General features: G+C 31.9%; 1 protein-coding gene across 1 annotated transcript in view; it reads left to right on the plus strand.

The window, feature by feature from the left end:
* Window positions 1-594: 594 nt before the first annotated feature.
* Window positions 595-15,895, plus strand: part of LOC132715969 (centrosomal protein of 290 kDa-like) — a 98,697-nt gene continuing 83,396 nt past the window's right edge. Inside the window, exons 1-3 of the mRNA XM_060699084.1 lie at window positions 595-846; window positions 10,695-10,808; window positions 14,216-14,362. Coding sequence (XP_060555067.1) covers window positions 619-846; window positions 10,695-10,808; window positions 14,216-14,362 — 489 coding nt within the window. The 5' untranslated portion in view covers window positions 595-618. The remainder of the gene's footprint in view (window positions 847-10,694; window positions 10,809-14,215; window positions 14,363-15,895) is intronic.

The raw sequence follows: 15,895 nt of genomic DNA on the forward strand, positions 1-15,895 counted from the left end.
AACATTATCCAGTGTCTCACATTCCATTTTCCAATGGCACACATATGATATTATCTTATTACACCATCCATTGGCTAACCTTATAAATGACTGGTTTTCCCATGTTTTAACATTATCGCATGAATTGTATTATCCTATGGTTGACATTATCCAATAAACAATATTAACTCATTTTGCATGATCTCACAGCTCATATCATTTCATGGCTCATATGTTCTATTGGCTCATATGTTCTATTGGCTCATATAATCTCATGGCTCATATGTTCTCATGGCTCATATAATCTCATGGCTCATATGCTCTCATGGCTCATATGGTATCATGACTCATATAATCTCATGGCTCATATAATCTCATGGCTCATGTGTTCTCATGGCTCATATAATCTCATGGCCCATATGTTCTCATGGCTCATATAATCTCATGGCTCATATGGTATCATGGCTCATATGGTATCATGACTCATAATCTCATGGCTCATATAATCTCATGGCTCATAATTATGTTCTCATGACTCATATAATCTCATGACTCTAATAATCTCATGGCTCATGTGTTCTCATGGCTCATATAATCTCATGGCTCATAGAATCTCATGGATTGAATTAAAATGTTTGTATGTTTCAGATAGAGCAGCTGCATTCCAGTGACAACCTGGGAACAGTTCTGCGAAATTTGGTGGCAGAAGTCGATGATAAGAGCCCGGCAAACGGCCAGGGCTCATACGTAGATCTTGATCCGGGTACAATCATAAAGATTGCCCAGATCCTACGTAAACTGAACGCAAACAGCGTAACTATGACGACAGAAAACCATGGGACCAATAAAGCCTCCTCTGCTAGCCTGGTAAGTTGTTTATGTTGTACATTTTCCAGGGGCCCTGGAAAAGAAAATCCAACTTGACTTTAACAGTGTCAGTGTTGCTTAAAACTTAACTGAAAAAGAAGAGAAATAAATCAGGCAATGCACTATTCATTATTAAAAAGATTGTGAGTTCATATTGCTCATAATAACAAAACTTTAAACAATGAAAAACACCTGATATTGTATAAATTAAATTATTTTATCTGTAAGTCAGCTGATGGCAGCTGAACATACCCATGTGACCAGTGCAGACCAATATCAGACGGCACTGATGTGCATTGAGACTGATCATGGTCTGCACTGTGTTTGCTATTCAATCAGTAGATATTTTGAAAAATGGCCCCTTAAGTCAATGAATGGTTATGTCCAAATTGAAAAATGGACAAGTCCATTTAATATATTTAGGGTTGTAGTGGTTATGTAAATTTTCTCATTACAAAGGAACTGGAAGTACTTATATAAAACAGCAAGAATTATTCTCATGCTTATCTATTCAAAGGTATAAGAATCACACTTTAATACCTCAAAAGCTTTTATACTATAATTCCATTTACCAGGAATTGGCGAGAAAATACAACATCATATTTACACAATGAATATGTTTTGATGCAGTATTAAAAGCATCCTGAAATGAAAAAGTCAGCTGGTACAAAAATTAACACACAGGGTCTGCTGTCTAATTAAATACATACATTATGATATCATTATATGTACATAGGTATAGATAAGTGGCGAATTCCATTAATGTTAATTAAAATTTTTCGTTAAAATCAATTATTCATAGTCATGTGTTGTGTTTCCTTTAAGTCGATCAAGAAAGCAGACGTATTGTTTTTACTCAAAAATCTAATTAGACCGTCCCCAAAAACATTGCCTCTATAGTTTTCGTGTACGGACCATCGTAACTTTTTCGTTAATAAATATTTTATTACTTTTTTTCGATGTAATATAACAAGTTTGGATAATTGCAGTTTCACTTTGTATGTATCTGTTTATTAACTTGATTATACTTATATAAGGTGTCAGAAAAGCATAACGGATTATTATTTATTTATTTGAAATCAATGGAGATACTTTAAGTCTTTTTTGTGTTTTTTGAGTTTTTTTTGTAATTGGTTTTTTGTTTGTTTTTTTATTGTATGAAATAAATAGTTTATTGCATAGTTTTACAATATCTTAACAGTGTCACATCATGCTGGATATAAAGGTATGAATTAGTGGGTGACATTAATCATATATATAAATTTCTATATACATGTAACAATGCCTTGAAAAATCATGGAATAATGTCATTTATAAATTTTTAAAATATAACTATTATATTATATAATCTGTTTCTGACAAAATTACTGTGATAACTTCATAATTCATATACATATATTTTAATATGCCTTTGACACATAGAAAAACTTTTAATGAAATTTTTTTTCGATGAGTTTCATTGCAAAATACATGTATCTTTTTTAAAAATAATTTTAGTTTCAGAAAGTTCATATTAATATTGGGAATTTTATAAACAACTGAATTTGATATCATCTCTTTATTCAATTTTCCAAGTTAATGAAAAGGCTTTGTTAAAAATTAATAATTTTAAAAAGAATTTGCAAGAAAAAAAGGCACACATATTGACATCGTAAAAGTGTTATTCTTAAGAAAATACAATGTATACTAATCTAAAAATTTTTATTTACATTTCTATCATCATAGAAACAACCAAAATTAGGGGATTATCTTGATAATGTTCAAAAAGTCATTGATTTAATGTAAACATGGTCCGGATGTCATGAAAAAAAAGGAAGAAGGAAAATGTGATTAAATATTGATATACAATAACTATGACTGCGATGTCTGTAATAGCAGATTTGAGCCGTGTCATGATAAAACTAACATAATGGGTTTGCGACCAGCATGGATCCAGACCAGCCTGCGCATCCGCGCAGTTTGATCAGGACCCATGCTGTTAGCTATCAGTTTCTCTACTTGTTATTGGGTTTGTAAGCGAACAGCATGGATCCTGATCAGACTGCGCGGATGCGCAGGCTGGTCTGGATCCATGCTGGTCGCAAACCCATTATGTTGGTGACGCGGCTCATTTAATTTTGCTGAGTAGTATGATTTCCAGGGCAAAATCATTTAATGAAATATTTATCATAACTTTATTTCATTGCCACTTTCAATTAAGAAATGACATCTTTTATGCATACTGCCAAATATGTTAACCTTTACTCAGCTAAGTTTGTATTGTAGAAACTGACTTATGCTTTGATTTTAAATTATATTATTCCATAAATTATCTTTTGTCAACTATAAAAATCCATGTTTGTATTTTGTAACAAATTGTTGCCTGCGCAGCCAGGCCATCCTACAAATAGGCAAACTTCATCAACATATTGTCATAACAAGCAGCAAGGCGGCCATTTTGTTTTATCTGTGACAGTTTCTTCAGAAGCCAACCAGCTGCTAATATGCATGATCTGCGACTGCTTATTAGTGATTTAATACATTACATACAATTTGGGTGGTAATTGTATGATAAAAAGATCAAAATGTTTGAGAAGACACTTCCAAAATCATAGGTTCCATATGTGGCGATTTTTTCCTAAAAAAGAAAGTGAACAGCCATTATTGTGTCGCCTCTACGGAGTAGTGGCAACATATAGGGATCACTTCTCTGTCGTCTGTCCGTATGTCTGTCCTTCCGTCTGTCCGTCCATCACAAAACTTGTCCGGACTACTCCTCATAAACTACGTACTGGTGCAATTTCATCCAAACTTTACAGGAATGATCAGTTCCAAGTCTAGTTGTGCATATTGTCAGCATTTTCCAGTCAATGATTTTTGTCAGAGTTATGGCCCTTTAATAATTTTTATTTTTAAAGTTTGTCCGGACTACTTCTCCTTTACCACTAATGCAATTTCAATGAAACTTTACAGGAATGATCAGTACCAAGTCTAGTTCTGCACTGTCCATCTGTCTGTCCGTCTGTCACAAAACTTGTCCCAACATGAAATTGGCCATCATGAGGCGACACACGTGATTGCTGATCGCTCTTGTTAAGACACAGTCCAGACTCTTTGGTGTTGGCTACTGTAATGTTGTCAGTGTTGTGTATATGAATACATGTATAACAGACCCAAATATAGCTTTATTGCAACTCAATTTTCAAAGACTCTACAGTAACTGAAATATAAACAAAGCCAGAGGTTTATCAGCAACAGGGGCGGGTTTATCAATACTAGGTTCTGATTGGCCAAGTACAGCTACCTTATTTGGACATTTTTATGTCCCCCTTCGAAGAAGAGGGGGTATATTGTTTTGCTAATGTGGGTCTGTCTGTCTGTCTGTCGGTCCGTCCGTCAGTCTGTCCGTCGGTAGACCACATGGTTTCCGCTGATTATCTTGAAAAGTATTTATCACAAAGTCTTCATATTTCACATAGTGATTGGTCATCACAAGTAGATGACCCCTATTGATTTTGGGGTCACTAGGTCAAAGGTCAAGGTCACAGGGGCCTTAAATGTCAAAATGGTTTCCGCTGATTATCTTGAAAAGTATGTATCACAAAGTCTTCATATTTCACACAGTGATTGGTCATAACTATTAGATGACCCCTATTGATTTTGGGGTCACTAGGTCAAAGGTCAAGGTCACAGGGGCTTTAAATGTCAAAATGGTTTCCGCTGATTATCTTGAAAAGTATGTATCACAAAGTCTTCATATTTCACATAGTCATTGGTCATCACTAGTAGATGACCCCTATTGATTTTGGGGTCACTAGGTCACAGGTCAAGGTCACAGGGGCTTTAAATGTCAAAATGGTTTCCGCTGATTATCTTGAAAAGTATGTATCACAAAGTCTTCATATTTCACATAGTGATTGGTCATCACTAGTAGATGACCCCTATTGATTTAGGGGTCACTAGGTCAAAGGTCAAGGTCACAGGGACCTTAAATGTCAAAATGGTTTCTGCTGATTATCTTGAAAAGTATGTATCACAAAGTCTTCATATTTCACACAGTGATTGGTCATAACTATTAGATGACCCTTTTTGATTTTGGGGTCACTAGGTCAAAGGTCAAGGTCACAGGGGCTTAAATGTCAAAATGGTTTCCGCTGATTATCTTGAAAAGTATGTATCACAAAGTCTTCATATTTCACATAGTGATTGGTCATCACTAGTAGATGACCCTTATTGATTTCGGGGTCACTAGGTCAAAGGTCAAGGTCACAAGGGCCTTAAATGTCCAAATGGTTTCCTCTGATTATCTTGAAAAGTATGTATCACAAAGTCTTCATATTCCACATAGTGATTGGTCATCACTAGTAGATGACCCCTATTGATTTTGGGGTCACTAGGTCAAAGGTCAAGGTCACAGGGACCTTAAAATGTCAAAATGGTATCCGCTGATTATCTTGAAAAGTATTCATCACAAAGTCTTCATATTTCACATATTGATTGGTCATAACTAGTAGATGACCCCTATCGATTTTGGGGTCACTAGGTCAAAGGTCAAGGTCACAGGGGCCTTAAATGTCAAAAGGGTTTCCGCTGATTATCTTGAAAAGTATTCATCACAAAGTCTTCATATTTCACCTAGTTATTGGTCATAAGAAGTAGATGATCTCTATTGATTTAGGGGTCATTAGGTCAAAGGTCAATGTCACATGGGCCTTAAATGTCAAAATGGTTTCCGTTGATTTTTCCATAATTGAACACTTCCATGTACCCATTTTTGGCAAGTTTATGTAATAAAATTATCAATTATGTGAGTCAATGGCTAGAAAGGGGGGTATATGTGTCGTTCGACATTCTTGTTTGATTTGAAATTCCTTAAATAAACAATAGAGTTCCAAAGTGAAATCTGGACAGGTCCATTTTATAAATTTTATAGGATAATTAAGGGCTAATTAGATGTTTCATTCTTAATTAATTTTTCTGCTTTGTCTTATTTCAAACTGTTAGTAGTCTCTATAAACAAATCAATTTTTATAGTTAATTTTTTTTTTCAAACATATTTTGAAAGACCACCTTTGATAAACAAATGGCATTTTTATCTGGAGAATGTCAACTTTATTGTTTCAATTTTACCTTTCACAATCTCGGGCTGTCTTGGCATTTCGTTAAGACTTTGCCCTTTTCGCAAATCATGAAAAAAATCATTTTCTATTATCTTTTTTTACTTGCTAAATTATTCTTTTTTGCTTATTGACTCATTTAAGTAATAAAACAAAGTTGATATATTATTTTCAATTAATTGTCAGTTGGTTTTCAGTCAATATATTATTGATATTGATGTTTAATAGATTTTTAATTATTTTTTTGTCTAAATTAAAAGATAGTCATGTATCTTTTAATTACAGTAATTATTTTTACTGTAATAACTGGTTTATTTTTTATTGGGAGATATGTTGCCAAGGTAGGATTTTTTAAAATATTTTTTGAAGAAAGAAAAATAAAAAATGAGTTTTTTCTTCTGTTTGAGTTAATTATTAAATAGTTTATATGACTTTAATTATTTGAATGCTAGTGACAATATTATTTTTCCTATGTGCTTCCAAAATAGAGTCATTATGCCTCCCTGCATATCTGTACAGATGGAATTAACTTTGTATTGCTTTAACCCCTGTTCTTAAACAGCTGAATTTCTTAAATGGACTTGTCTGGGTTCATTTTTTGGACCTGTCAGTTATGAAATTGTCAAAAATTTAGAAATAGTCAGGTCTGGTCAGATTTCACAACTTTGAAGGTACAAGCTGATCATCTTGGGCTACAGCAAGTCAAGGGTTTAAGAATACTAGTAGTTTAAAAGTTGTGACTTATTAAATCTCGCTGTATCCACATATGAGTCGCGTCACGACAAAACCAACATAGTGCGTTTGCGACCAGCATGGATCCAGACCAGCCTGCGCATCCGCGCAGTCTGATCAAGATCCATGCTGTTCCCAATCAGTTTCCCTACTTTTAATAGAGTTGGTAAGCGAACAGCATGGATCCTGATCAGACTGCGCGGATGGGCAGGCTGGTCTGGATCGATGCTGGTCGCAAACGCATTATGTTGGTTTTGTCATGACGCGGCACATATATTTTTTGATGAATGCTTAATGGTGTTGTACTTGATGTACCTATACCTCTGAATTGGGTGTGGAGTCTTTGCATATAACAATATAACTTAAATTGTTGCTAATTCTTATTAAGTAGAATCACAGAACCTGTTCAAAATTAATGTAAAACTGAGAAAAAAAACATTTTGAAAAAATTCCAAATTTTTATGGTGTAGGTTACTTTGATACCACTCTAAGATTTATTTTAGGCAAAGTTAATTACCTGAGCAAAAGGGCGTGCCATATTTTGGTAGAGTGCCCCTGCAAATCTAGATAAGACAACAATTGTTTCAGAATTCGTAATTTTAAAGAATGGTTTTGTTAGCTCGACTTTTTTTTTTGAAAAAAAAATAGAGGTATTGCTACAGTCAGGTCGGCGTTGCCGTTGCCGTTGCCGTTGCCGTTGCCGTCCGAAAACTTGTACCTGGATCATAACTTTTTTATTTCTTTGTGTATTGTCTTCATACTTGGCCACAACAACCCTTGGGACAAGACCTTTCAGTAGACCACACTAACCTTGACCTTCATCCATAAATGACCTTGACCTTCAAGGTTAAAAGTCCAATTTTTGCTTGTTCATGCTGTTATTGGCTGTAACTTTGTTATTTTTGAATGGATTGTCTTCAAACTTGAACATAATAATCTTTAAGGATATCCCTTAAAAATAACCAGCCAGACCTTGACCTTCACTCATAAATGACCTTGACTTTGAAGGTCAAATTATTGAAATTTTCATTTTTTTGGCTTTTATTGGCTGTAAGTTTGTTATTTTTGAATGGATTGTCCTGAAACTTGAACATAATAATCTTCAAAGATTACTGTTAAAGATATACCGGAAGACCTTGAACTTCACACATTAATGACATTGTCTTTGAAGGTCAAATTATTGAAATTTTCATTGTTTTGGCAGTCACTGACTGTAACTTTGCTATTATTGAAGGGATCAACTTCATATTATTAGAGAACATTCTTAAGGACCAGACCTTGTTGTTTATCAAACCCAACTTTGCTTGGGCTCTTAAATGACCTTGACCTTGAAGGTTAAATTACTGAATTTTCTCAGATTTGTGCAGTAAATGACCATATTTAAATATTTATTGGTGTGTGTGTGTCTATATATATATATTTACAACAACAACAACAATAACTAAAATTGTGTCATTGTTTCTATTTATAGAATTGCGTCATTGTTTCTATTTATAGAATTGCGTCATTGTTTCTATTTAGAGAAATTGGGTCATTGTTTTTTTGGGTTTTTTTTATAGAAATGCGTCATTGTTTCTATTTTTAGAGATTGCATCATTTTTTCTATTTTTAGAAATTGCATCATAATTTCTATTTTTAGAAATTGCATCATTTTTTTCTATTTTTAGATATTGCGTCATAATTTCTATTTTTAGTATTTTTAGAGATTGCATCATTTTTTCTATTTTTAGAAATTGTGTCATAATTTCTATTTTTAGAAATTGCGTCATTGGTGCTATTTTTAGATATTGCGTCATTTTTTCTATTTTTAGAAATTGCGTCATAATTTCTATTTTTAGTATTTTTAGAGATTGCATCATTTTTTCTATTTTTAGAAATTGCGTCATAATTTCTATTTTTAGAAATTGCATCATTGGTGCTATTTTTAGAAACTGTGTCATAATTTCTATTTTTATAAATTGCGTCATAATTTCTATTTTTAGAAATTGCGTCATTGGTGCTATTTTTAGAAATTGCGTCATTTTTTCTATTTTTAGAAATTGCGTCATAATTTCTATTTTTAGTATTTTTAGAGATTGCATCATTTTTTCTATTTTTAGAAATTGCGTCATAATTTCTATTTTTAGAAATTGCATCATTGGTGCTATTTTTAGAAATTGCGTCATTGTTGCTATTTTTAGAAAATGCGTCATTGTTTCTAATTTTAGAGATTGTGTCATTTTTTCTATTTTTAGAAATTGCGTCATAATTTCTATTTTTAGAAATTGCGTCATAATTTCTATTTTTAGAAATTGCGTCATTTTTTCTATTTTTAGAGATTGTGTCATTTTTTCTATTTTTAGAAATTGCGTCATAATTTCTATTTTTAGAAATTGCGTCATAATTTCTATTTTTAGAAATTGCGTCATTTTTTCTATTTTTAGAAATTGCGTCATTTTTTCTATTTTTAGAAATTGCGTCATAATTTCTATTTTTAGAAATTGCGTCATTGGTGCTATTTTTAGAAATTGCGTCATTTTTTCTATTTTTAGAAATTGCGTCATAATTTCTATTTTTAGAAATTGCGTCATTGGTGCTATTTTTAGAAATTGCGTCATTTTTTCTATTTTTAGAAATTGCGTCATTTTTTCTATTTTTAGAAATTGCGTCATTTTTTCTATTTTTAGAAATTGCGTCATTGGTGCTATTTTTAGAAATTGCGTCATTTTTTTAGAAATTGCGTCATAATTTCTATTTTTAGAAATTGCGTCATAATTTCTATTTTTAGAAATTGCGTCATTGGAGCTATTTTTAGAAATTGCGTCATTTTTTCTACTTTTAGAAATTGCGTCATAATTTCTATTTTTAGATATTGCGTCATAATTTCTATTTTAGTATATCTAGAAATTGCGTCATTTTTTTCTTTTTTTAGAAATTGCTTCATTTTTTCTATTTTTAGAAATTGCGTCAATTTTTCTATTTTTAGAAATTGCATCATTGTTGCTATTTAGAAATTGCATCACTTTTTTATTTTTAGAAATTATGTCATTTTTTGTATTTTTAGAAATTGCGTCATTTTTTCTATATTGAGAAATTGCGTCATATTGCTATTTTAAGAAATTGCGTACTGTTGCTATTTTTAGAAATATGCTTAATGTTTCTATTCATATATATACAAAATATATAAAGAAAACTAATGTGACAAGACAGACAAACTAAATTTATAAAAAGGAAACGTTAATATATGTTCAAACCTTTCTATGTTTGCGTTTAGAAAAAGTAAAAAGTCGAGCGTTGCCCCCGCCCGGCGGTGGCTCTTGTTTTGTTTGTTATAATGTTAGTCTAACAGTTTTGTAATACTTTTTTGAGCAGTAAGTTAAATAACAAGTATTTATGAATTTTGTGCATTAACTTTCATTTATTCAATTCTCTATGTTAGATGACAAAAAACATTAAAATAATTATTGTCATCTAAGAAATCATCATGTTGCAATCCAATTATTCAATTGAGATTCATCCCATCCACTTAAAGGGACTCCACTTAAGTTTTTCAACATGGGAGCACTGGAAAAGATTTTCGAGAGTATGATGCTCCATTTGATGTAGGTTTAGGCCATTAACCTGTTTGTAAAATTTCAGATCATCCACTCACTCTATTTTTCCTTATTCTTATTGTTGAAAATGACCCAAATTTGAAAAGCGTTGCAATGATTTTCACTCAGATCAGCTAAGAATAGCTAAAAATTGTATTTCAATTTATTTCTGATTATATTTCTTATTTATGTTCAGCATATCTTTCATTTAAAGTGCACCAGCTGTTCTATATAACAAATTTAAATTTTATGTTTTGAGACATTTAGGCCTCAGTGGAGTTCCTTTAATTTACATTTGTAAATACACTCAAAATACAAGTCCATATAAAAAATTCAGCAGCTTAAGGGTGAAAATAAAGTAGTAAATAAAATAGAAGTTTCATTCATTTTAAAATTTTTGTAACTTTTGTATGTTTTTGTACAACAGCAAGTTTATTTATTGTTACAGGAAGTAGTCTCAGGAGAGACCCCAGGCAGAACTCAAGCGGGTGGGGAGAGGGCACAAAAGGCCACGGCTGATGGCCGTAACTTAACGCTGTCCAAACAGGATAGCTTATATTTGGTAAGATCTTTACATTTATGAATTTTACAACATGTTATGAGGTATTAGAGCAAAAATTTTAAATTTTTTTCGTTGTTTATGTATTTTCTGTCTGATATTATAATGAACCTTATTTATGACCTCCAATAATGGAAAGTATTTGCCAATTTCAGAAACTGTCTATCTGTCCGATATTTCAATAATCAGCAAATATGTTTATTCATTTTTTTTCGGGGGAGGGGTTAGTGAGGGGGGTGAGGGCGGTATATAGAGGATATTCAAGTTTTTTCTATAAATACATGATTTATTTTCATCGAGTGGTATGAAAATAAATATTTCATGAGTGGCGGTAGCCACGAGTGAAATATGGTAATTTTCATGCCACAAGATGAAAATAAATCATGTATTTATAGAAAAAACTTGAATTTTCTATTTATTATATACATTTTTCTCTTTTTTGACATTAAAATTTAAAAGACTTTCCCTTAAATTTTGTGTACTGGCAGAATTTAAAAGAAAGTAGTCACCAGTGAAAATACGGAAAATATGTTTCACTGCAGTGAAAAATAAATTTTTACAGTGAAAATACGGAAAATGAAAATACGTATTTTATTTCATCAATATTTCTCAATATTTCATTTATAAGTATATAATAAATAGCTTATTGACACATTAATGGTCATACCAGCCTACTGAATACTATATTAAGCCTATAGTTAGTTGGTAAAAGTTATAAAAGGAGTAAGCTAAATCTTAGAATGCAAGTGAAATATTTCACAACGGTTTTTGGATTGATATTTATTTTTGTGCTATTTTGTTTTATCTCAATCTAAAGAGGAGTGACCTGCAGCAGACATGTTTTGCATATTCTATCATATATCCAATTTGATTATTGGATTTTGTTTGTTTATTTGTCTGGTTTTTACACAGATTTTCCACATTTTTTGGTCATGTCTCATATCATGATATTCAATGACAGCCCTAAGGCAGACTATTGCATCTCTATCAAATATGCAAGTAGTGTAAGAGAAGTGTGACAATAATTCCATTTCTGAAGGATTCTTACTTTCGAATCTTGAATAACAAATATTTTCTCAAAATCTCAGTCTACTGGAATATTATTTCCAATGTTGATATAATGGACAGAGGTGCACCCGAGGTCTTCCTCCACCAGTAAAGATGGAAAGTCATCATATGACCTAGACTGTGTTGGTGCAACATTAAACCAAATCAAGAAAAAAATGGAAAGTTGAAATATAACTTTAAAGGATGTTAATGGGATAGTATACTGACCATTTATGTATGATTTAATTGACATGGCCATAGAATAGATGATATGAAATTGATTCAAGGCCCATTTGGCTGAGTGGTCTCTGACTTTATTATTTATATCTCTTCACTGCTATTGGTTTGTATCAGTTCTGATGTGTTCTTACATGTGAGAAATTTGTCTAGCTTGCATAAATGGATAGCAGGGGATTTTACTCGGGATCTGAAATAATACAGTATATGTAAGGGCACCTGAGAATAATGAAGTTGATTCAGAGTCAAGTATTGAAATTAAAAGTTTTTATTAAGTGCACAAAACATTCAATTTTGATGGGAATTATTGGCAATTTCAGTACAATCATAAAATGTTCATGATAAAATGAAGTCAAAAAATGAAGTCAAAATTTGTTTTCAATATATGTAATGTAAAATGTTTTCTGATTTTATAAATCTATGAAAGGTTTCTTTGTTTTGGATGAGAAGTAAATGTCATGAAATATATCTAAAAACAAAACACAATGCAAAAATAACAGATTTTGCACTTAATCAATTTATTCAATTAATGGATGTTATGGGGTGAAAAAAATGTACTGTTATATCATACAGTTTTGCGGCCATGAAGTTTAGAATTCATTACAAAAAAGATTATTGTAAAAATATTGTATTAAAAAAATTAAAATAAATTGAATTTGTTTCTTTAAAATTTGTTTTAATGGATCAAAAGACCCCATTTAAATTGAAATAAACTCTTTCTTTCTGGTCAAATTCAATATCAATGATTTAGCGGTGATTTCCTCGTCAAATTTTAGACAGTTTTTTGTTTAGTTTATATTCAATAAATTCGTAATTCAGAGATGTGCAGTTCAAATTTGATTTGAAATTTTCATTAATTTTGTTCTTTAAATATTGTGATTTACTTTTGATTGGATTTATATCTTAAATGTGTCATTTTCTTTGACTGGATTTGTATTCTTTGACTGGATTTGTATTTTAGATATGTTATTAACTTTGATTGAACTTGTATTTAAGGCCAGGTTTAAGTTGGACTTTTTTTTAAATTATCAAGTGCATTAATTAATTTACTTCTTCTTCCTTACAAGGTTAAATTAGTTTAAATGTGTGAAATGTTCAATTATAAATAGAGGCATTTAAAGGAGTGTCAAACCTATATTAAAGGACTAATATTTTAACATTAAAGTTTTTATTTACATATTAGATATTCAGAAATGTTTGAAACACAAATGAAAGAGTTATTATAATATTATAATATCATAATATTTTCAAATTTAGAGGGTAAAATCCTTAGAAAATCTGTTAAATGCTCTTCAACAAAAAGTGATTTTAAACCCATCTTGTATCATAGTTTTGAGACCTTTCTGTTGAAAATGTGTCAGGGTTAAATCGTATACGTATACATGCACAGTGCGTTAACTGGAGTGCGGGTATTAGTTACCCGCACTCCAGAGCATGCCCATTGATTGGCTCTTTTTTGCTTGGGTTTACATACTGTGACGACAGAGAAAGGGAAAGCAACAGAAATGTCATATTCAGATGTTCGTTCATTGGTTCATATTTGCCAGGGTTTCATATTGTGACAACAGGGAACATGCTTTTATGTTTGACTATGATACAAAAGAGAAAGAACACCAAAACACTCAGCAATCTGATTAATACTCGGGGGCTACGCCCCCTCGTACAAATCAGATAGCCTCATGTTTCGGTGCTCTTTCTATTACTTAACCATTACCCTTGCTGGTGGCAACAGAATGTACCCATGCTACCAGTGCAGACCAGGATTAGCTGACACATCTGTGCCATCTAAGCTTAGTTTGCACTGATCCCTATTAAATGAAAACTGACTGTAATTTTTTTTTCTAAACATGAGTGCTGGTTTTGTCCAGATTTTAAGATGTACATAGTCCATAAAAAGATATTTGGTATAGTCAGTGTAAAAAAATAAAAAACATGTCAACAAAATTGTCTTAAAATTATGTTTTTACTATACTTCTATTTTCAGTTTCATTTCCTGTATTTTCTAGCAAATCATTATCATAGATATATTTAGAAAATTTCACATGATGCAAGAACATTGATACACGCACATAATGTTTCTTTGTGTGCAGATTTTCATGAAACTTTTTTTATTCAAAATATTTCAGATGAAGAAGATAAGGGACTTCGAACAGAAATGTAAACCCTTACAGGAAAAAAATAAGAAATTTTTGGAGAAGAATATGGAGCTAACTACGTTAAATAGGGACTTAAAGGAACAGATACGCACCATAAGTGACGAAAACAGGAAGCTGGTAAATATAATTATCTGAACATTATCTTCATTTGATAGATGTTATGGGGAACTCATTAAAGTACAAATAAATTTATACAGTTATAACTTCATGGTAATAGATTAGACAACCTGTAGTGCTTATCTTTTGTGTCGCCTTGAAAAAGGCGACATATAGGGGTTACTTTTGTCAGCGTCCCCTTAAGCTTGTCTGAAGCATAAGTCAGTCATTATAAGTCGGGGAAAATCAGAAGATAAACTTTTTTATGGAAAGTGCTTTAGATTTCCTTTTAACATGTTTGATAACTGTACCTTCATGTTAAAGCAAAAAGGGAAGTCTGTTTGAATGAACTATCATCCCAGATATGATATCTGACTGAAAAAATAACCTATAATCTACTCTGTATGTATAACAGTCTGGGATCATATATAGAGAAGATAGCTTATTGCATGATGAAACAAGTCGGGGAACATAATATTAATAAAAGAAAACTCCATTAAATAGTGATAAAGAGAACTTGGCGGAAAATAAGTTAATTAGTTTTTCCCATTAAATCTGTCTAAGACAAGTTTCCTGGGACAAGTAAGAAATGCATATCGATGATGTTATGATGTATTTGAAATTTATATGTAATTGTGTAAATATATATAAACAGAATGCCCCGTGTAAAACCCATCCTTTCATAAAAACAAGACATTGTATAGAAAAGTCCTGTATATAATGGTCAGTATTTTAGTTTTTTTTTATATCATCAAGAACAGTTCATAGTTACCTTTTTAAGATAGCACCTGTCATATGAGTTGACTTCTCATTTACCTTTGCTGGTGTTGTTAGACAGGTTTTATTGGGTAAGTTGCTTGGTTATGTAAAACAGGTTTTACTGTATAAGAAGCCATGGGTCCTTAAGGAGCTTCTAATTCTTAAAATCACTTTCCCTTTACTGCCATGGGTTTCAATTCTGATCAAGTTTACGAGAGCTTGGTGGTTCTGAAATAGTGTAAATAGGGACCTGAAATAGTACACATAGTGACCTGAAATAGTGCACATAGGGACCTGAAAACGTGCATATAGGGACCTGAAAGAGTGCAAATAGGGACCTAAAATAGTGCACATAGGGGCCTGAAATAGTACAGGGCTCCAGATAAGATGCGTATACGCGTAAATTATGCATGGAAATAACAGGTTTACGCATTCAAAACAAAATTTAAGTGTATGAAAACTCACACAATATTCAGGTTACGCATTGAGCAACATTTCTTTCGCATAAACGTAACCGAAAGTATCTTATTTTTAATTTCGTCTGAACGCTTTGCAAGCTTCTACCAGTAACTACTGTAGTTCCGGCCATCATCGGTTGTTATCGTATGTATAGTATGGTGGTGGAATTAACTTCGTATGATGCTTTGCAACATCTAACGGTAACTTCCTGTAGTTCCGACTATCATCGGTTGTTATCGTATGTATAGTAAGGTGGTGGAATTAACGCAATTTCATAAAATAATTCAAAAGTAATTGTGAAGGTTATAATTAATGAAATAATTAGCACTGCCACGT

This window comes from Ruditapes philippinarum, unplaced genomic scaffold (assembly GCF_026571515.1).
Source record: "Ruditapes philippinarum isolate M1 unplaced genomic scaffold, ASM2657151v2 ctg163_1_1_1_1, whole genome shotgun sequence".
In the NCBI taxonomy this organism is placed as follows: Eukaryota; Metazoa; Mollusca; class Bivalvia; order Venerida; family Veneridae; genus Ruditapes; species Ruditapes philippinarum.